The sequence below is a fragment of the Antennarius striatus genome, chromosome 1, assembly GCF_040054535.1.
Source record: "Antennarius striatus isolate MH-2024 chromosome 1, ASM4005453v1, whole genome shotgun sequence".
Lineage (NCBI taxonomy): Eukaryota > Metazoa > Chordata > Actinopteri > Lophiiformes > Antennariidae > Antennarius > Antennarius striatus.
The window spans coordinates 15,775,549-15,797,908 of record NC_090776.1 but is presented as its reverse complement, the minus strand read 5'-3'; the positions used below and the strand labels follow the sequence as shown (position 1 = coordinate 15,797,908).

Genomic DNA, 22,360 nt, shown 5'->3' with positions numbered 1-22,360 from the left:
ATGAATGATGATCCAGAAAATTAAGCCCACTGATGTATTCAGCTACATAACCTACTCTACCAAGATGACCTGGGCTACTGTCTACACATTTCTTTTTCCCCAATGTTAGACCTAGTGAAGAAAGTGTCCCTGCTGGATTCCTCCCAGTTGAAATCTGGTTGTGAAAAATCCTCTAGAACCTTATACCTAATTAAAATATCCACTCCTGCTCAACCATCCTTCAGGGAACCACCCAGTGGCCCCTATCTGAGGCCTCCTCAGTTTAATCCCAGTTTTTTCACAAAGCAATTTTAGGTCTATTGGTCTATACACCAACACTTTAATCCAACTTTGAGTGCAATCTGAGACGAATTAGTACTAACTAATTACAAGAAGACTACATAGCTTCTATCTTGGTCCTTGTCTACAATTAATCTTCCAGAAATGTTCAACTGTTTGGTTCCAGAGAGGGGCATATGCAATTCAGTGCCAATAAAATCTTATTTGTCTTGGCAGTCTGTCTTTGCAGTCCATCAGTAGTTTTAAACTTCAAGCTTTCAATCTGAACGAACCGTCAACATTTACAGTCGTAGTAACGAACGACTGATGGTTTGAGCACGTGTTGACGTGAGGCGCACCGTGGGAGGGATTTCCCCGCGTTGCAGGAAAAACTAAACATTTAGTTTGACTCATGACTGTGACGTCGACCACACTACTATTCACTAAACGTACGCGCGCCCGTGCGTGCGTGAGCGTGTGTGTGTGTGTGTGTGTGTGTGTGTTCACGCAGGCTGATTAATTGGTGTGATGTAACAGTGTTTGCAACGCACTCCTTTTCTAAAGAATGAATGCAACAGCTTTTTTTTTAAGCGGAAACGCCCACCGTGATATCCCTCCCTTCTTTTTGCCGAATGTCCAATCCTCTTCCATTTCAGAGGTCGAACACGCAACTGTTTAAAAGGATCCCCGATACATTCCTGCCGAACATTACACTACCGCACGGACAGGACCGCGTTTTGCACGTGTCAGGAACATGCATTTGCAGATGTGAACTCTTGATTAATTTATTTCAAGAATCAGCGGAAAAAAGTATCAAAAACAATGGCAACCCTGCATAAGATGACGCTAACATGCTGGAGGAATTTTCAAGGCGACCGGTTAAATAAGCAACTTTTCTTCATTTTACGCGCCTTACACAAGTCAGCAGCCAGCGAGGCATTTGAGGTCTCCACCGCAGGAGGAGAAACCGTTCCAGAGAGATTGACTCCGCGGAATGCCGGCGAGAAAACCGTTGTCAAGACCCTGAAGGAGATGCCTGGACCGAGCACCTTATCCAACCTAATCGAGTTCTTCTGGAGAGACGGGTTTAGTAGAATTCACGACATACAGGTGATTGTACTCATTCATTGACACTTGGTGCTGCGGTTAGCTCAGTTTCTCAGAAATCCTCTCTGCCTATGTAATCTGAGCGTCAGTAAGATTCGCCACTTCTGCGTAAAATGGCACAGACCGTTGCGTAAAAGCGCACCAGGAGTCTGGCCGCAGGTCAGATTTCCACTCCAAGTTATGAGTTTTGTAATCGTCCTTAGTTACATGAAACAAGAAAATGCGTTTGCTCTCTACATGATGCATCCGAAAAATGTGTAAAACTCTTCTGGCTTGAAGAGAAAACGTTAAAGTTAAAAATGGATAAATGTGCGGATTAGCCAAAATATCCAAAAGACCCAGTTTTGTACCCAAATATCAAAAATATGTATTTGAATTAAACTTTGTAATTAGTGATGCTCTCGTTTTCTTTTGTTACTTGTGCGTATCAGCACATCTTCAAAATTGTAGCGTGAGGTTAACACACCTCTTTATAAATTTAATATCTTCATTATTTTAGTTTCTTTCTCCGTATTCAGATTATAGAGATTCCTATTTTCCTTTATCATGAATTTTAATCACGAATTGATTTTAGTGTTTTATGTAATGTCTTGTTTTTTGGACTTGGGAGTCTGTAATAATGTTTTATCATATCTCATTAAAATCTAATCAGTACTTTGATTATCCCGAAGTTGTAGAAATAGTTTTTTTTAACTATTAATGTCGCTGCTAGGTGGAACTAAGTATTGCCACATTTACTAAATGAATCTGGAAATTATTCGGCATGATGAAGTGAAATGGTAGCGCAATACAGGGAAAAACATGGACAGATATTTATCCTAAATCAAAATTTCAACAATTACTACTGTGGATAAGATCAGGTCAGAATTAATGACACACACAAGTCGTATATTGTGGCTTATTTAAGAAACAGAAGCGTCAACGTGTTATTTCTCATAGACATTCAGTAGATAATGTCTTTGATTCAAACAAATAATGGTAATTAAGACTTTAAATAATGCCAGTGTTACACCTTGGTTATAGAGTTAATTTCTTCATTGGTATGTCTAGCATACAGTCCTATTCAATATTAGTGTATGACATCACAGTTTTTATCTAAAGTAATCAACATGATTAAATCAAATGAGTTCTATTGTCATTTATAATATCTTTACAAAGCTAAATCAATGATCAAACCTAAAAATCATAGTTACAACATTTAATTAAATTAATCATGTCTCCGTCCTTGTAAATTAGGTTAACATTGGATGTTCACATAATTTTTTATGAAACTATCAAACAATTAATTGGTGTCTGCTGCTTTGTAGATGAAGCACAAGAAGACATACGGCAAAATTTTCAAGTCCTATTTTGGGCCCCAGCTAGTGGTCTCAGTGGCAGATCGTGATCTGGTGGCTGAGGTGCTGAGGGCCGAGGGTGTTGCCCCGCAGAGAGCAAATATGGAGTCTTGGAAGGAGTACAGAGACATGAGAGGCCGTTCCACCGGTCTCATCTCTGCGTGAGTCCCTTTCACCTCTTGAACATTGAGTCTGGGCGAACAGCTGCTGTTTACTTCTCAATGCTTTTGCTTGTGTAAACTTGATAATATTATAAAGCTAAGTTATGTCCTACAAGTGTTCATGATTATTTAATATTAAAATACAACCTCCGCATGGACATTCTGAAAATTCCCCCTGTCTCCTGTTTCAAAGGGAAGGAGAAGACTGGTTGAGGATGCGGAGTGTGCTCAGACAGCTCATCATGCGCCCACGTGACGTAGCCGTCTTCTCCGATGATGTAAACAAAGTGGTAGACGACCTTATAAAGCGAATTTGTGTTCTACGATCCCAGGACTCTGTTGGAGTTACTGTCTTCAATGTAAATGACCTTTTCTTCAAATATGCTATGGAAGGTAAGAAAAAATCTGACGCAGGATGTGAAGAAATTGAAATTTGGGTAGTGTGATGGATGTTGGTCAGTGATGCTATCCTAGAGGACAAAAGGTAGGGAGGAAGGGGCAATAGTGAAATGAGAAGGAAAAGGAAGAATGTACATTTGATGTGATTGAACCCTAACAAATTTAGATTTTTCACATGTGATGCTTTCAACCCAACGATTCAAGTCACTGCTGTGCTCAGCTGTGCATCGATAGAGTTTGATTTTTATTCCATTGACAACAATACGAGTTCTGGGAAAGGAATCCATGTAATAAAACTATGAAAACTCTCTTAAAGTTATTCCCCTTGTTCATCTTTACAGGTGTGGCAGCCATTCTGTATGAATGTCGACTAGGCTGTTTGGAAAATGAGATTCCCCAGGAAACCCAAGACTACATTAGTGCACTGCACCTTATGTTCAGCTCCTTCAAGACAACCATGTATGCCGGTGCAATTCCCAAGTGGCTCCGGCCTGTCATCCCAAGACCGTGGAGGGAGTTCTGTCTTTCTTGGGATGGCCTATTCAAATTCAGTAAGGATTACACATATTGTAATTTAAGTATAATAGGAAGCATGTAAATTCTTTTTTTTAGTAGTAGTAGATATTCCAGCAGTTAGTGTACATTGTACACCTTACAACATTGGGACTTAGAACATGGAGATTAAAGCAGGGAGAACAAAGAGTAGCCTATAGTAAGGTTCAACACCTAAAGTCATCAGCAGCAGTTGTTTTTTCATAACAACATTTCTAAAACATTTCTAGAGCCACAGAAGAAATTATGCAACTCTGCAGAGAATGATGCATGAAGATCATCATTCTCATACATGCATAAATGATCCCTTCCGTTCTTGATGAAGGACATCATACAAAATTCTCTTTGGGTGACTTGTTGAAAAACAAATTAGATTTGCAACATAAAAATCCTTTAAATTGAACTTACTCTTTCTCTTGCATTTAAAATCCCTGCATATATACAAATATGCAAAAATTTATAATTTCACAAATTAAATTGATGGACATAATATCTCTTCATTTTTGGGGTCACAAATCAAGTTCAAATGTTAATTAACTAAAATGAGATTGAAATGTACACATTCAAACGCACAGCAAAAACTTTTGATATTATCCAGAAGAAAATAAAGTACAGGGATGCATCATTTCCTTGGCGAGGAAAGGTCATTCTAGTTTGACCTGTAGATAAATTACAGTGTGTTTTCTCTGTGTTACTTTTTAAATAACTAAATGTCTGATCAAGTTTTTGTGGATGCGTCACCTTGAATCAATAGAAAGGAATGTTGATTTGATATAAATCACTAGTGCTGTACCATGGGGGAGTATGGGGTTCCTTTGTTACATAACCGGTTCTTTCCTCTCTCTTCTTTCCTTCTCTACCCCCCACACCTCATTCATCCCAACTTCCCGGTCTCGTCCCAGGCCGTATTCATGTAAATAAGAGGTTCGCTGAGATCAAGTCCCAGCTGAAACAGGGCGAGGAGGTGAAGGGGGGCCTGCTCACACATATGCTTATTACCAAGGAGATGAACATTGAGGAGATCTATGCCAATTCAACGGAGATGCTGCTGGCTGGGGTTGACACGGTGCGTATTTGTTGTGTGTGTCTAAATGAAGTGTAGTAGGATACATACTGTACATATGGAGGTGCAAAAAAATATGGTTTTAGTTGGAATTGGAGGGTTAGGGAATTCTGTGTGCGTACTTTGCCTGTGTGTTTGAGTGTGTGTTTGAGTCAGTGTTGAGTTTCAAGGGTTGGGTTTCTGGCGCCATATCCATGCCTGTGTAGCTCTGCCAGCGTCAGGTCAGAGCAGTGAATCGGGGGGTTACACATTGTCCCACTGACAAACTTGTTCTCACTCAGATATAGTTTCTTGTCATTTGTCTTTGTCTTTCAGATCCACACAGGGGGCCTCTTGTCTTTTCCCCCCTCTGTCAGACCTCAATGCTGGGTTTAAGACCACGGAAGTATCATTTTTGGAAGATTTCTTTCTCTGTTTAATTGGCAAGTTATTGAACGTGGAAGTAGGAAACACAGGAAGGGGGAAGGGGTATCTTAAAAGCCCAGGATACTTTTACATGGTTGGCCCACTGCCCACTGAGTCATCAAATGCCTGGAGAAAATTAACTCCGTTTAAAAAAAAGAAATCATTAAAATCCATAATTCTGAGAAAAAAAGAACAGTTACCCAATAAGAATGATTATTTTCCCAACACTTTCACGCTTTACTGGTGTTAACTGTGTGAATTTGCCTCTGTGTGGATACTGTGTGCACATGTGCACAGTTACTGCCTAATTTGTTTGGGCTACTGTCAGATCAATGAGAATTATGGTGTAGAGTGTTTTGTTCTGAGCTGGGGGCCACGGGATAAAAGGGTGTGTGTGTTTTTGTTGAACTTGTTGCAACGGCCATGTCCTAGTAGGGGGTGGGCTTAGCTGAGCCATTACCTGACCCTGTGGTGCATATGCCTTTACTCGGTGCACATAAGAGCTGTCAAGACACGTTAGCCACAGCCAGAGTTATAGCGCAGACTGGGCAAAGGTGAGATAAAGGGGGGGGGGTGGGTAAGAGGGGGAGGCGTGAGGAAGACGGATACTGTCATGAAACACCAAAGATTGGGGTACTGGAGGAATAGAGGTGGGAGGAAAGAAGAGATGTGTGTACGATGGATGGTAGAAAATGAAGAGAAGACGTGGGGGGATAAAAGGGGGGAGGCCTAAGCCTTTTAGGGCTGGGATGCGTTGTTGTCATATGATTCCTCTCAGGCTTTGTCTGAGGTGTTGCCAGCATCTGCCCCGGCTGGCGTTGATTAAGTTCATGTCGGTTAGATGGGGTGAGGGTGATGACGGAGTGAGAGGGCAAATCTTAAGAAGAGAAGAGGGAGGAGGGAGACTAAACAGTGAAAAGGATGACAGGGCTTTTCTTTTAGAAGGATAGAGACTCTTTTGCTCATTAGTTAGTCCACTCAGAGATGCTGACCTTGAACTGACCTCTCGAGTCTATTCATTGTGATGTTACGAAAACAACACATCCTCTTTATATTTTTTATTTTTTTTACAAACTCTGAGATATACACTTATTGAAATGAGGAAGGCCAATATGAAAGATGGATAGATTGCTGGGAAATGACGTAAGAGGCAGACTTGAGTAAAACAGTGTGTCTTACAGTCACTAATAATGTGATTTCAGTTCAAGAATAATGACTCTTAGTTTCACATCATTTGCTCATCTGCCTAAGTCAAGGAAATTTAAAGGCCAGCAACGTGGGAGACAGAAAAGGGAAGCCAATTGAGAACAGCATACTGACTGAAACAAGTATGTAGTGTGGTTGCAATAAAGGAAAGAGGGGGAAAAAATGATCAGGGTGTGTCATGAGATATGTGGTAAGAATTGGCAGAAGTTGCCTGGTGAGGAGGAGTAGTGAGAGATTGCATTCAAACAAAGGAAAAACAATTGATCAGAGAGTTAATGGGCTAATAAGCAATAGTGATATAGTGTGTTAAATAATTTCCTATCCATTTTCCTAGACATCCTTCACTCTTTCGTGGGCCAGCTACCTGTTAGGACGGCATCCTAATGTGCAACAACAAATCTACATGGAAGTCATGAGGATTCTGGGACCTGAAAAAGCTGCTACAGCTGACGATGTCCCTTACCTGCCTCTCGTCCGAGGGCTGGTCAAAGAGACTCTCAGGTGCTCACATTATGGATTTTTTAATTTTCAAGCATCATCTTCTCCCACTTGTTTTTGCTTATTAACTTGGAATAAATGTGGCTAGTTGTTGAAAACACTTTCAAAAGCAGCAGCCGCCTTGTATTTCATACATCCAGATGTTTTGTGTTTGTACATTATTGTTTTTTACTGTGTTGCTTTCAACACTTATCTTGCACTTCTTTGGATTAATTTATATTGCTGTTGAATAACTGTATCTGTATGCCCCTCCCTGGGAGCAGGCTTTTTCCAGTTCTCCCAGGCAATGGCCGGATTACCCAGGATGACTTGGTGGTGGGTGGATACCTCATTCCCAAAGGGGTAAGACTGATGAAGATGTAATAGATGTGAGTCTTCCAGAGTGTGCATGTGTGGAAGAAATAAAAATGAATCAAACAAAACATTACAGTGAAACCAGATGTAACACGATTCAGCATTACTCATTTCTCGTTCCTACAGAAGCATGTACAATAGCACAGCTGTTTTCATTTCACAGCTGACATTTTTTCCCCCTGTTTTCCCGCTCTGTTAGACTCAGTTGGCCTTGTGTCACTACTCGACATCTTTGGATGAAGAGAACTTCCCTGATGCACTAGACTTCCGACCGGATCGCTGGATACGGAAACATTCCACAGATCGTGTCGACAACTTTGGCTCCATTCCCTTTGGCTACGGCATCAGGAGCTGCATAGGCAGGAGAATAGCAGAGTTAGAGATGCATCTTGCTCTGACAAGGGTAAGGGAGTAATCCACATTCATTTTCAAAAGTTTTTATTGTTGGATAATGCACGTAGACAGCTAAACCAAAATATGTCATTTCAAGTGATAATAAGTAGAAAATGTAAGAAAATCAGAATTGCTGAAAATTGCATAGAGTTACTCTATAATACTCAAAAGATCTGCATGATTAGTCGATGATCCACACTGACGTATTCCTCTTATCTTCTGAGATAAAATTAGAACATACAGTATAAGTGATAACTCTAGCTTAAATGAATGAATAAATCATCTGTACAGCAGAATATTTTGGGATTTTGTTGATCTATTTGATGGGAAATGTTGATACTGAGTCATCGACATGTATAAGGTGGCAAAAAAATTGGATTAATTTACCCTCTTCCCAATATTTGCACATTTCAGTCACTTTCTGAATATTTCCTTGTTTGCCAACACCAGATGAAGTCTACTGGTTACCTACTTGTGCTACTTGTAATTGAAAATGTATCACATTTGATGTGTCACGTCCAAAATGAGCTGCATTTCTGATTAATACATTCATTTTTTTTGTTCTTTGTGCAGCTCATACAACGGTTCCACATTCGCATGTCTCCCATCACTGGTGATGTCCAGGCCAAAACTCATGGCCTACTCTGCCCTGCTGCCCCCATCCACCTGCAGTTCATTGACAGGGAAAAGTAGATGCAGTCCCTTCTCCATAAGCTCTACTGTTTTTAGGGGTTGCAATACACTGCTTTTAACAAACACTCCATTTTTAGATTGTAGCTAATGAGCTGAGACTGAGGTTTTACTCAGAGGAGAAATGTGTCTTATGTTCTCCTGCTCATTAGTCAGGAGGACACAAACACAGTATTGGACTGATAATATAAAGACAAAGAATGTTCTTTTATGTACTGTATGTTTTAACTGCAGCTCGGACTCTCTCCATTCAGTCTATTGAGAATAGCGAGTGGATGGATACATGAACTATAATCTGTGTATTCAAACCTTCACTTTTCATTAATGTACATGCATGTATTTAATGTGTACACGCACAATAAGGCATAATCACACTGATTCTTCCCTGCGTTTTGAGAAAGTAATTCACTGAGAATGATGAAGGGCAACCATGAATGTACTAAAAAAATAAACTGCATTTAGAGGTACAGTATGTATATAATGAGCTTTAACATTGGGTTAACAAATCAGAATTCTGTAGCAGGTAACTCCTTTTCTACATGAAAATGTTTTTATTCACAATTTTGAAATCAAAACATTTTTTTCAGTACTAATGAATTAATTAAATTACAATATTTGCTTGAGTAGTTACATGTCTATGTATTTTTTTTACATGATACATTTGAATCAAAACAAAATAATGTTTCAGTATTTTGGGTTTGTGTTGTCTTTATGTGAAGTATTTTTACAAGAACATAAGTTTCACTCTTTTCTAATGAGCATGATAAGGTATGTCACTGAGAAGTTTGTGCAAGTGTAAGAAACAAGTTGTTGGGTTGCACCATTATGAAGGATCACACTGGTTTGCATGAAGGAAAATGGAAACGTTTTGTATCATTGTATTTATCTGCTCTCTCCTTTATTTTTTACTTGTACTGTAGTCCAGTGAAACTGGAAACAATAAAATTATCAAATTATTTTAGCATTGCATGTTGTTCTTTGTCTATCCACGATCCTTTAAAAATTGTAATGATCAAAGCATTTGCAATATTTCCATCTAGAATGAAATGACTTAGGTGTAGTCATTTGAAGAGATGAAAAGAATTGAATTCTAACAAATTTTCCACCTCTTAAGAAACACAAACAAATGGGTGCAAAGACTTTTGACAATACGAGGAATAAGTTTTCTCTCAAGGCAGAAGGTTTATCTCAACCGACTTATTTTGCTCTTTCTGTATGCTTTTGAATTTTTTTCAGGAAGAATAGAGCACATTATATTAGAAAACATGCAATGATGAATGACTATGAAATTAGCGGATTAAATGTCCCAGATTTCATTACCCTCAATAATACTTTTAAAATCAACTGAGCTAAACATTTTCTAAAAATCCCATCTCCATTTGGAACTTTATTCCCAACTATGGTTTTTCGAGGTTAGGTGGCTTGAATTTTATAGTACGCTGCAACTACAATGTAGATAAACATCCAGAAAAACTCCTTATTTCATCAACAAGTTCTATTGGCTTGGTCTCTAATATATATCTCCAATATATGTGACATGGAATAATCAGGACGTACTGTTCACAAATAAATCGTTATACTGCTCAATTTGGGTTGAGAAACTTTCTACAGATTTGGGAAGAGGAATAGGTTGTACACGAAAAAAAACACCTCTGAATAACATTTTTACACCCTTTGGTAAAGCATCAAATACCTTTGCATATTCTTAAGGTGTAGGCGGAGATTTATGTTTTTTTTAAAAAGATGAATAAAACTTAAGTTGTCCATTACAATTAAAAAGTTAGATTACCAGTATGATCTTCAGTAGTAAAATATTCCACTCATTCTAAAAATAGGAATAGAAGCTCCTTAACTCAAAAAGAATGTACTGTACAGTATATCTGTTTCACACATTGTTTCAAAATGGAATTCTTTTGTAAAAAGATATCAAGTGAAAGAAAGTATGGACAATTCCCAGTGTTTTTTTTCTGACAAATAAGGTAAAAGAATTTTTGTAATCATTCAGAAATGTTACCCTGCAAACCTGCAAACCACCACATGAAAAAAATTCAAAAGAGACATTGATACTAACTGTTCTTTCTGCAGAAATCACCCTAAGACCCTTCAGCACCATTTCTTGATCTGCAAACATTCTACTTCATTTTGGAAGAGCTTCAGTATAGCTTAATCTTTTGTGAACTCTGTATGAACTTGTCTTTAAAATGAAAAAATGTTGTGTATTTTGCTTTTTTACGTTTTTAAAAAAAAAATTATAAACCTATTAATTGTTTTGGCAAAGCTCTATAAACATAAATGTGAAATAGGAATTAACAGACTGCAATACCCTGCAACACCTCTTAATTAAAAATTTTACCCTGATTTACTCTCATAGGTCAGGGTCACTTAATAAATGACCCATGATCAAATAACTGATGTCTCAGTCAAAGCGCTTGGCACACATCAAAGCTAGGGTTAGGGTTAGGGTTAGGGTTATACTCACACTTGCCTTCTCTCTTGTCTTTCTATCCTATTCCTGAGTGTACAAAAGTTGACATTTGACCTTGACCTAGTTTTCTCAAGGTCAACGTCATCTAATTTTCATCCCTTTTGCTGCCCGAGTAATGTGCTTTTTGTTTCATCTTTCTATCTGTAAACATTGCGAAAATATTTGGTGGACATTCGAACGGACGAACGAATGAAAGAATGAACACACATCACCGCTTGGAAGAGGGATGTAATAAGAGAGACCTGCATTCAGACATTTTTATAATGATACTAATAGCATATATAAAATTAATCAGTGTTTCATTGAACAAAAAGGCTTCAAAAGCTTTAAATATCTGTATCACACACACATATTATTTGAATGTTTGTAAGGGTTTTATATATTAATCCATGGCTATTGTTATCCAGTCTAATTATTAGTCACTCTTAAAAAAAGATTTAAAGAAAAAAAGAAAAAGCGTGACGATTTCCGCGGGCACTCGGGAAACGTTCTCGCGATATTTCGGCAACGAGAACTAAACCGGAAGTAAATAGTCGCAATGGCATGGTCAGTTAGTGATAGCAGATAAAAGCAGCAAGTGATTCGTGGATGTGCTTATGGTGTAGCTGTCACAGTTATTTGCAACTTGTAACGTTAGTTGGCTGAACGCTGAAGAGGAATAGGATTCCGACGGTCCTTATTTACATAATAAATACGCTGCTGGAGATAAAGGAATCGTGCAGCACTTTTGGGGCCTGTGGCCTGGAAAGACGTATGCTAACGCGGCTAATTTGGCCAGTGCAATCTCGGCTGTTGAACGTTTTTTTTCTGCACCCCAACCTAGCCAAATAGCACAAGTGGCTAGTTTCAGTCTTTATTTTCGTGCATAATTTAAACGGATTATTAACGTCAACCCACCCCAATAGTTAGGCTGGATCTAAAATGATAATTGAAAACCTTGATACTTTGAAAACATGGCTGTCTGATACCCTGGAGCCTATGTAAGTAACGTTAGCTGTTCGTGACTCCACCGATGCTATGCTAGTTTTATTTATATAACGCATCATACCTAACGCCCAGTAGGGTTTTACCAATTACTAATATGCAACTTTCTAGTGATTTAAAATTGTATTGCTGTTATTATACTCTGTGGGTTCTTAATGTTTTTGCTTTTACGTTCCAGCTGTGATGCAGACCCTTCTGCACTTGCTAAGTATGTTGTTGCTTTGGTGAAGAAAGACAAGAGTGAGAAGGAACTAAAAGCCTTGTGTATAGACCAGCTGGATGTGTTTCTTCAGAAAGGTATTTAATCCCGTTTAAATGTTTATTTATTTATTTTTTTCTGATCCCGTTTAAAATAGAACGGTGCTTGGTGTTTTAGCCGACTAATGTTTAATCTTCAATCTGTGTGATTTTAGAGACCCAGCCCTTTGTGGATAAATTGTTCAATGCCATTAACAACAAAAGCTACCTCCCGCAACCAGAGCAGCAATCCTCTGTAGCTAAGGTTGAGAAAGATGAGCAGAAGAAGGATGAGGTAATTTTCTTACACAAATTTTGTTTTTTTTCAAATACAAGTATAAGTATATAATTTTCAAAGACTGTATACCTCATTACCAAACAACATGGAAGACTTCTCATGTCTTTGGCCATTGTGGATGAGTAATATTTACAAAATCACTTTTATGTATTTTTAAGACAAATCGTGAAGAAGAGAGAGAGAAGAAATTCTCTCGCCGAGTGAATCACAGCCCACCAAGCTACCGCTATAATAGAGAAGTCAGGTGTGTACAACTGCTTCCACAACTCTTTCCGCTTTTTCAACTTTTCAGATTTACCTCATCTAATTATCATGTTTTATTTACTCTAATTCCAAGGAGAGGAGATGATCGTAAGAGAGATGACCGTCCCAGGAAAAGGGATTTTGACCGCATTCCACCAAGGAGAGACTCATACCGTGATCGCTACAACCGCAGACGGGGCCGCAGTCGTAGCCGCAGCCGGAGTTGGAGCAAGGATCGCATCCGAGACCGGGACAGAGAGAGAGATAGGGACAGGGAGAGGGACAGAGAAAGGGATCGAGATCGCAGCAGGAGTCGGTCAAACAGCAGGACACGGTCTAGAAGCAGGAGTAGAGGTAAGACCCTAACTGAAATTAGTTCAAGGCAATCTACTCACCATCAGCAGCTTGGTCACTTTATATGTTACTGGAAAGAGTGGTGATATCAAACCCTGTTTTTATTTTTAAAACACATTTTTCAGTGTGCTCAAAAGTTAATTTTATTCAAAGTAACCCTGTTTTTGTTTCTGAATGTTGTCCATTCAGACAGATTACAGCTGACCTTATTAAACACAAAGATTAGCTTGTCAGTTTGTCTAATTCCACAAAGACATGTTGGATTTTCATCACTGAGTTAACAGTTCTGTTTAAATGAATTATTTGTGATTATTTTGAGTCACTCTTTGTATATGATGACTTTCCAAACTTCAAGTTGTGCTTTTTGAGCTCACACTTCCCATTAATTTTAGCAGCACATATAGCTTACTCTTGGTAAGAATAACAGACAACTAATGACCAAAAGGAAGAACTCTGTCGACAACCCATGAAAAATTAGGTGTTTGTATTTTGTTAACACTTCTATCTCCTAATGACTATATATGCTGAGTTTTCCCCCATGAGTTAGAAATTAAGAAGTGTAGAACATATTCAGCATGTCTGTTTTTGCTACATAGCATTACATTGTGCTGTATTTTCATGCATTAAAATTGGCATTTGAAGTTGCTCAAAGTTGCCAAATGTAATGCAACAGTATCATCAGGTATATAGAGATAAAAGGTAGACGTTATTAATCCCAAGGGAAATTTTGCATACCAGCTGCTCACATACATTCACAAACGTTACACCATAATAAATACATAAATACACATAATCCTTGCAAAAAAAAAAATCAAACCAAAAAACATAACAAAAACAATTGAACGGTAGAGACAAAACTAAGCAGGCACACAATTTTTGTCAAGCACGAGAAATGCAAGAAAAAGTAGCAGAAGTAGAAAGCGTAGAAAAGCAGAATGTAACCGTAAAGTGGAGGCCCACATGTTGAGTAAGATGCATCCAACATAGATAACAATATTTGACACGTACGTCTAGGACCCCTCCATAGTTTATCATTGGCTGTCTTCACCCACCTGTTCATCCACCGTCCTCTGATTTTGTTGATTTTGCTGGTGTTCCCTAGATCAGTGTTTATGTTATGTGCTTATACCTTGATCCTACCTTTTTTATACGATCATTTTTGTCTAATTGCAGAAAGAGATTCTGCGAAGCTGAAGTATGATCATGATCACAGGCCAGAGAGTGGTGACAACTACACCCCAGTGGCCCTGGTTTCCAGTACAACCACGTCACACTTCCCCGTGCCAGCACTCAGCAGCGCCATTACGGTTATTGCCCCCACCCATCATCATAGTAACAACACAACTGAAAGTTGGTCAGACTTCCGCCCTGAGCCCCCCGTGGATCATGGGCCTTTCATCATGGCAGTGCCCCCTCAACCAAGGAAACGATGCCGTGATTATGATGGTAAGCACAGCTGTTAAATTTTTTTTTTTCCTGTCTTGACTGTTTGTTGTTACTCTTTCATTCAGTGTGTTGATGTTCTACAAATGTCTGCTCTTCTTTCCAGAAAAGGGTTTCTGCATGAGGGGGGACATGTGTCCTTTCGACCATGGAAGTGACCCAGTTGTAGTGGAGGATGTCAATCTGCCCAACATGCTACCCTTCCAGGCTCCGCCAATCCAAGGTGTTGATGCACCACCCCCAGGCCTCCCACCTCCACCACCCACCCTCATGAACCCTCCTCCTGTCAACCTGCGTCCCCCCGTACCCCCACCAGGTGCCCTGCCACCAAGCCTTCCACCCGTTGCAGGTAGGAAATCTACAGTTCACTGGAATTTGAGTTGGATTAAATTTTTCCCTGAAAGATGAATTTATTTAAGATTTCAGTGAAAGTTTATCAATTTTTTAAAGGATTCTGGCTGAGATAGAAGCTTTTGGAACTCACCTACAAGACTTGAATTTTCTGAATGGGCCGACTTTCCACTGATCCATGGTTTTTCTTTTCTTCCTGACATCCTTGAGCACAACTTGTCCAGACTTTCCTTTTTTTCCTGTTTTCCCCATGACATTGCTCACCTTTCACAAGTAATGTTGTTTGTTGATGCAAAGAGTCTGTACTCATCCGTTTTGTAGGTTTTCTGTGGAGAGTACCTGGCTGACATTTTTTCTCCCCCACCAACATGTTAATACCAGTGTTACGGGTTTTCTTGAAACTTGTCTGTTTAGTGGATGTAGTGATCATTTTTTGTACCAGCAATACGATTCAAACATGTTATGATGGGACAACAAAAAAGTCAAGAGTTGAGGCAGTTGGGTTTTCACATGCCAGAGTGATCATTAATGGTGGTGCTCACAACTCACACAATATGGAACTACTGTACGAATTAAGTGACGAAAGAAAATGCAAGTACCTGAGATTTGGACAGTAATGTAGTACGTGAGCACTTAGTCACGTCTTTGTTGTTAATGTTTATTGATGTTTCTACCAGTGATTGTCGATTTGCAGGATTACACAAATCACACCCTGATGCTTCATTTTAAACATGTTTTTGAACAATGCATCTTGGACTGTTTATGACTGTTATCTTGAAGCTGGATGAAAAAGTGAGCTATGTACTAATGAAGAAAGAATCCTTCTTCAATACACTGAGTTGCGGTTTTGTCATTGGGTTTGGTTGGTTGGTTAGCTAGGAAGTATACCTTTTAAAATGTGGCCTTGTCATTTTTAACGTATGCTTTAACCCAGTATTACAAGTTTTTCAGGAACTGGTTTGGTATGAAAATTGACTGAAATGTGAATCTTTCTTTGTTGTTCAAATGTTGACTGCAATAGAAGTTAAAATTTTGTACTTAATTTTCATTACCTGGCACAGGACCACCTCCTCCACTTCCTCCACTGCAACCATCAGGCATGGATGCACCTCCCAATTCCATCACCAGTTCTGTCCCCACCATTGTCACTTCTGGGATGCGGTCCTCGCTTCCACAAGCATCAGTGCCACGCTTTACCCCTGGTACACATTGGATTTCTTTTATTGCTAAACCACTGTTTCTGCACCTTGCTGGGCTGATTTAGTAGTAAATATATCCTCCTCTACTTTTTAGACAACTATGACACAGATGTGTACAATCCTGAGTCTCCCAGCATCACTAATATTTCCAGACCCACCTACCGCCACCGAGTCAATGCCCAGAGACCCAACCTGATTGGCCTCACAATGGGAGATGTGGACCAGCCACAGAGAGGTATTGTTCGCATTAACTGAGTAATCCAATCTTTGAATAGACTGATTGTTTTGTAGTATGTATCCACGTATTGTGTCATGGCCTCAGAACTGTCCTGTCATTGTTTTTTCAACCAGACAAGATTCCAAACAAAAGCATGAGGATCGTTATGGAATCCAATCCAAGGAAAAGATTGGCCATCTCCCATGATGGAGGCCTCCCCTTAAAGAAACCGTGGTTTGACAAGTAAAAAACCCTTTTCCTGTCACATATATCTAAATGTCTTGTGTTGTCTTCAAAGTCATTTACACATTTGACAGATGTATGTATTAATGAGCTCCTTTTCTATTAAATTCCCTTTTTTATGTTCAGACCCCACTTCAACAAACCTAACCACCAGGGGTACCACAAAAGAGCCCCGTTCTCTACGAACACCAAGCTGCTTGTTCGGCAAATTCCTCCTGAGCTCAACAACATCAGCAAACTCAATGAACATTTCAGCAAGTTTGGCACCATTGTCAACCTGCAGGTTAGTCTCTGGGTGGTGTTGTAGATGTACAAGTGCAGCTTTGATGGGCAGCAGTCATAGATTTTTTTTTTCCTTGTGTTCCCATAAATCACCCGGGGATTCTTGAAGGGGTTCTGTTTTGCACCCATTGATAATATCACTGTCACTTTACAGGTGGCCTACCGCAATGATCCAGAAGGTGCACTGATTCAGTTTGCCTCTGCGGATGAGGCTAAGCGGGCGATCCAAAGCACAGAAGCTGTTCTCAACAACCGTTTCATCAGGTTGCACTGGTTCCGTGACGATGGGAGCGATGGTCAGGGTCAAGGCCTGTCTCACTTGCAGCAGCAGCAGCCTCAGACACAGCCGGCCGTGGTAAGAAGTCCAGAGTAACCTACTTCAAAATAAAATTTGATTTGAGCTTGTGAATGATCTAGTCAGCTCCATGTAATTAAATCCCGTGAAGCAGTGATGTATTGTAACTGTCAGTGTTTGTGTGTTCGTTAGTCCACCAAATATCTTCACATATCTTGCAAATAGAAAGTTGAAAGAAAAAGCACAGTAGTCTGGTAGCAAAAGGGATGAAAATGAGATGATGACCTTGACCTTGAAAAAACGACGTCAAGGTCAAATTTCAACTTTTGTAAAAAAAAAATTGCACATACCACAGGAACCGGATGAGATAGAAAGACAAAACAAAAGGTGTTATATTCAGGGAAGCATGGGGATGAAAATGAGATAACAACCTTGACCTTGAAAAAGTAGGTCAAGGTCAAATTTTCACTTTTACACCTTTTTAGGTACACATCAAGCATCCATTGCTGCGACCATTATGAAAGTAGGTCAGGATAAAATTTTGAATTCAGGGGTGTCACGGGATGTTGCAGTCTCTGACTGCCTTGTTTCTGGTTTCAATTTTTAGTCTAATTTCATGTATGAAGTGCACTCACACAAGTTTCAGGGTGCTTGAACAGTTTTTACATTCAGCCTTTTGTATCAGGGTGCATCTACTGGGCATTTAAATAATACAAAACCTCTAATTCAGCATCCCACAGCAACGTCTCTGAAGCAGTCTGTCAAGGATCGCCTTGGACCACTGCTCACCCCAAACTCTGAACCCTCGCAAGATTCCAATGTAGCCTCTCAGGTATGTGTGGGTGACAGTGTAGAATATTTTTTCACATATGCCTGTCCATTTCTGGAGAAGGTGTGTATAAACATGCATTTTTTTCCTGTTGGTACAGAATCCTTCCAAAATGTCTGTGAAGGACCGTTTGGGCTTCTCTGCTAAACCAGCAGCTCCTGTTGAAAAAGTATGATTTTGCTAAATGTCTCCAAATGCAAACTTACTTTGGATGGAAAATTCTACCCTTTGAAATCTAGTATTCTGAATGATCACGTTTATTTCCCTTTCAGGTGTTTTCTACTTCCATGGGCCTCACAAAGACAGTTTACAATCCTTCTGTCCTGAAGGCAGCACAGAAAACCTCAGAAGAGGCACTGAAAAAGAAGCAGGTGAGAGGACAAATGGAGGGATTGGTGTGGTGGGAAAAAGAGGGGCGTGAATAAATTGCAGACAAAGCGGATTAGCAAATAATTTCTAACAACTCCTTTCACAGGAAGCTCTAAGGATACAGCAGGTTGTAAGGAAGAAGAAGCAGGAAATACTGGAGAAGCACATAGAGACGCAGAAGGTAAGAGTTGACATGTTAATACACTCGTTTTGTATGCATGCTTGCTTTTTTCATCTATCATCTCTGCAAGTTAGTGCTTTTATTTTGTAAGGGTTCATGTTGTTCTTTACATTCTCTGCTCATCATATATTTGGTAGTAGTGCAGAAGCCATTTGATAATATACTGTTAACCAAGCACTGTTGTATCAACATCGTTCTTTGTATAAACACGCAAAGGGTTCTTAGACCAGAACCCTGCAGTGCTCAGCTATTCCTCAAACCCAGCTTTAGAGGTCTAAATCTTTCTTTTTCTTTTTTTTTTCACCCTTGCTCCAAAGCTCCTCATATCCAAGCTTGAGAAAAACAAAGCAATGAAGGCAGAGGATAAAGCCAAAATCATGGAAACCTTGGGAACTTTAACCAAGAGCATCACAAAACTGCAAGACGAGATAAAGGGAATCTCAAGCAACAGCAACTTACCTCCTACCACGAAGAGCAAAACCCAGGTCGTGTTCTGAATCAGTCTCATAGGGGCAACACTCAAACCAATACAAGTTTGTCTTAGCACGATGATTTTCACTGTAGTTTCAGTTGGTACCAGCTTTTAGATTATAACTCTGTTTATATTTATCTTTCTTTCATTCTTTATTTCTATTCTTTGTTCCAAGGTAGCACTAGATAAGATGCTTTTCAGCTTAGCCTTTGAATTATTATGTGTGACTTGTTTTTTTGGTCCTGATGCTAGTGTTTTTTGTTATTTTTGTTCAGGCACAGAAGGAACTGCTAGATGCAGAGCTGGATCTTTACAAGAAGACTCAGGCAGGAGAGGACACGGCGTTGTTGAAGATGAAGTATACACAGCTGCAAATCGAGGTAACAAAGTTACCCTAAACGAGAAACTTTCTACTGATGGGAGTTTAATCTCTGCAGCTCTTTGTCTTTCAATAAATTTGTGCTGTCCGGATGTCCTCACACCCCTTTTTTCCCCCTCTTGCTCAGGCTGCTAAAAGGGGACTCTTGTCGCCAGCACGAGGCAGAGGGGTCCATGTTCGTGGCCGCGGTGCTCTCAGGGCTCGGGGAAGGGGCTCCAGAGGGCGAGGAAGGGGAGTGCCATCGCACGCAGTAGTAGACCATCGACCACGAGCGTTAGAGATTACTGGGTTTGCTGAGAGGGACCGCGTAGGCCTGCTGCCACACTTTGCTGTAAGTCAGCCTGAAAATGTCACTGAGACTGAGAAATTTGATGACCTTTTGGTGGAAGCTGTTAAAGGCCGCTACCTTTATTTTTGAAGGGTGGAAAGTCTCACTGCTACCTGACCGTTCAAGACTCATGTCACGGCTCATACTTTGGGTGAATGCTGCTTGGGGCAGTATTCTACAGGAATACAAATTCAAATCACACATTATAGGTGATTTGACTTTTCCCAAAGACCAGAAATAAGTTGAAAAGTTAACATAGAAATGTTAATGTCACATCATATACATAGAATTATTTAAACTGATCAATGCAACAATAGTTAACAGTGACCTCTTGCAACATAAATGCTATTTGACTGTCAAAGTTCTGCGGATATATATGCTTTTGTCTCGTGTACTGGCTCTCAGTCCATCCTCAGATTTCTTAATCTTTGAAATATAATCAATTTTTAGTGCAGATCACAAAAGGATGAAATTACAAAACAGTGTATTGCTGTCACTTTGTATTTATTAGGTAACTGCAATGACAGAAGATTCATGAGATAAGTTTTCAATAATTGCTCAGGGATGAAAATAGTTGGTGAAGTAACTGGAATTTTGTGTGTGCACAATTTTGAAGCAATTTGGAGAGATTGAAGATTGCCAGATCGAGGACAATAACCTGCCTGCAGTCATCACCTTCAAGTCCAGAGCAGAGGCTGAGCAGGTGGGGCAACTACCAGACACCTACACACACACACGCACACGGATGCTTGAATACTATTTATTTGTACGAGTTTCTTTGGATACCAGCACTGAAATATATTTTCAGTTTTAATATCTAACCACATCTCGCCCCCCCACCCCCACCCCATTTTGTTTTTCACCTGTTGATAAGGCCGCTCTTCATGGAGTGAGGTTCAACAACCAAAATCTACGCCTGGCCTGGCATAAGGCTGTCATGACCCACAGTCCCACGGATGCAAATGAGGCAGAACCAGAGGAGGAGGAGGTTTGTCACTGAATAGTCTGATCTCAGAAAAGCACTCTGTCAAATATTTAGTGTAGCAGTTTCCTCTGTTGAGAAGTGTCTGACGAGCTTAAGTTTCCAACTTAATACACAAATGGAACACAAGAGGGCGCCATTTCACAATAAATGAATTGTTGCTGCTTTTATTGAGTTATTGATCCGTCTGCTGTCCGATATACAGAGTGTTCATATACATAGTGAAAATTAAGCACCACCTGAAGTAAAATGTTTTTTTCAATTTGGGTTTTAAACATTCATAATCAAAAAGTGTTTTTCTTTCTGTTAGCAGTACCCAGAGGAGTCACTGAGCGAGGAAACCCTGCTGCAGGATGATGATGAGGAAGAGGACGACAATGAGCCTCGCTCGTGGCGCAGATGAAGATCATTGTTCTTCGGTTGCACTGCTGTGGACGACGAGCAGCCATCCTTCAGCTTTATCAGATTTCAGTACCTGTCTGTAAATTAATGAGATGAATGTCACTTCGGCAAGACTCTTTTTCTTTTTGTTCCATTCACATGTGTAACTGACCGTCAAATCATGTCAGAAGTTTGAATCATTTTAATATTGGATTTTTTTTAACGCTCTTAATGTAGTTTTTTGTTGTTGTTTCACAAATGTTTGTCTAGACATGTTACAGTGAATGGATAACCTGTTGAACTTCCAATTTAACAAAACAACTTGTGTTGACATTTAACTGATTGACAGTAGCTTTTGCAGAATAATTTAGTATTAGGGTGACTGATATAGATGCTCATATGTAAATATTTTATCTCTGTTGAAATGATTTGTATAAAAGCTTGGCTTCTCAGTTATTGAATCTAATTTGAATTGTACAAAAAAATAAAGAGTTGAAATGGTCTTAATGCGTCCTGCCAAACCAAAAAACAAATCAAAAAAAGAAAACAAAAAAAAAACAGTGCAGAGGCAGTGACAAAACAACGCTCCAAAAAAAGCGGAGAAAAAAAAGACCATTTCAAAAAAACAAAAAAACTTCCTCGTCCCTAAAAGAGCAAAATTCCTACTTCCAACACTTTTTTTATTTTCATTTTGGATGGTAGGGTAACCTGACTTAAACATATTTTCATCCCAGGTAAGATCATGACGTTCTGATTTTAGTATTGCAAAATGTTAAAATTGACTACATGTATTGACTAAGAATGATTTAACGATAGCTAAACTGCGCATACTTTTTGAAATAAATTGCATATCAATGCATTTAAAATACACTTTGCTAATGTATTAATATATGTGTTCTGTTTTCTTACAGGTGCTGCCGGTCTGCAATATCCAGCTACGTCACCATAAACATTTCAAAATTATAATCTTTACTATAACTATTTGATGCCAAAAAACATGCTGCATTAAAATGATTGAGATTATTTTGTGTGTGAAAATTTATTTTTCTTTTGATTAATTCGGATTAATTTTTACTTGATTAATACCCAAAGGGAAATTAGTGACAAATGATAAATCGATATAATTTCTCTGAATTTATTAACAGCATCTTAATTTGGGACCAACTTGGGTGTGATACTTATATTTTTGTCCATCAAGTGCAAATGATTAAGACAAATAGCAGAATTTCGCAAGAGGAAGGTTGATATTACATCCCATAGTTTACACCAAGTAGCTGATTGGGAAAATACATGTATGTTGTTAATGCATTTCTATATGTTTTCCAGTAAGGCATCTGTGCCATCTCATGCACTGATATCATATTTCTGCCATACTGGAATCAATT

General features: G+C 39.3%; 2 protein-coding genes across 5 annotated transcripts; both read left to right on the top strand.

Moving 5' to 3' along the window:
* Nucleotides 1-928: 928 nt before the first annotated feature.
* On the top strand, nucleotides 929-9,358 carry cyp27c1 (cytochrome P450, family 27, subfamily C, polypeptide 1). 3 transcript variants are annotated; one of them, XM_068311044.1, is made up of 9 exons: nucleotides 929-1,368; nucleotides 2,727-2,863; nucleotides 3,057-3,256; nucleotides 3,604-3,813; nucleotides 4,717-4,880; nucleotides 6,823-6,989; nucleotides 7,250-7,328; nucleotides 7,540-7,743; nucleotides 8,307-9,358. In XM_068311044.1, the coding sequence occupies exons 1-9, from the start codon at nucleotides 1,081-1,083 to the stop codon at nucleotides 8,424-8,426; spliced, it is 1,569 nt and encodes a 522-aa protein (XP_068167145.1). In that variant the 5' UTR covers nucleotides 929-1,080; the 3' UTR covers nucleotides 8,427-9,358. The 3 variants fall into 3 exon arrangements, with proteins under 3 accessions (XP_068167145.1, XP_068167135.1, XP_068167153.1); XM_068311034.1 differs by having other exon boundaries at nucleotides 2,673-2,863; XM_068311052.1 differs by lacking the exon at nucleotides 8,307-9,358 and having other exon boundaries at nucleotides 2,673-2,863; nucleotides 7,250-7,354; nucleotides 7,540-7,680.
* Nucleotides 9,359-11,440: 2,082 nt separating this feature from the next.
* Nucleotides 11,441-21,973, top strand: rbm26 (RNA binding motif protein 26). Of its 2 annotated transcripts, none has more exons than XM_068311023.1 (22): nucleotides 11,441-11,888; nucleotides 12,071-12,189; nucleotides 12,306-12,424; nucleotides 12,586-12,671; nucleotides 12,765-13,024; nucleotides 14,198-14,470; nucleotides 14,574-14,816; nucleotides 15,880-16,020; nucleotides 16,112-16,252; nucleotides 16,369-16,477; nucleotides 16,604-16,760; nucleotides 16,914-17,114; nucleotides 17,785-17,886; nucleotides 17,984-18,052; nucleotides 18,156-18,254; nucleotides 18,359-18,433; nucleotides 18,751-18,918; nucleotides 19,181-19,285; nucleotides 19,412-19,615; nucleotides 20,229-20,315; nucleotides 20,487-20,600; nucleotides 20,908-21,973. In XM_068311023.1, the coding sequence occupies exons 1-22, from the start codon at nucleotides 11,830-11,832 to the stop codon at nucleotides 20,995-20,997; spliced, it is 3,021 nt and encodes a 1,006-aa protein (XP_068167124.1). In that variant the 5' UTR covers nucleotides 11,441-11,829; the 3' UTR covers nucleotides 20,998-21,973. The 2 variants fall into 2 exon arrangements, with proteins under 2 accessions (XP_068167124.1, XP_068167115.1); XM_068311014.1 differs by having other exon boundaries at nucleotides 20,905-21,973.
* The last annotated feature ends 387 nt before the right edge of the window (nucleotides 21,974-22,360 follow it).

Coding starts and splice junctions, on each gene's coding strand:
- rbm26 (XM_068311014.1), top strand. CDS start 11,830: ATGATAATTGAAAACCTTGATACTTTGAAAACATGGCTGTCTGATACC. Junction 14,817..15,879: donor AAGCCTTCCACCCGTTGCAG/GTAGGAAATCTA, acceptor TACCTGGCACAG/GACCACCTCCTCCACTTCCT. Junction 16,761..16,913: donor GCACCATTGTCAACCTGCAG/GTTAGTCTCTGG, acceptor GTCACTTTACAG/GTGGCCTACCGCAATGATCC.
- cyp27c1 (XM_068311034.1), top strand. CDS start 1,081: ATGGCAACCCTGCATAAGATGACGCTAACATGCTGGAGGAATTTTCAA. Junction 3,257..3,603: donor CTTCAAATATGCTATGGAAG/GTAAGAAAAAAT, acceptor TCATCTTTACAG/GTGTGGCAGCCATTCTGTAT. Junction 6,990..7,249: donor CTGGTCAAAGAGACTCTCAG/GTGCTCACATTA, acceptor CCCTGGGAGCAG/GCTTTTTCCAGTTCTCCCAG.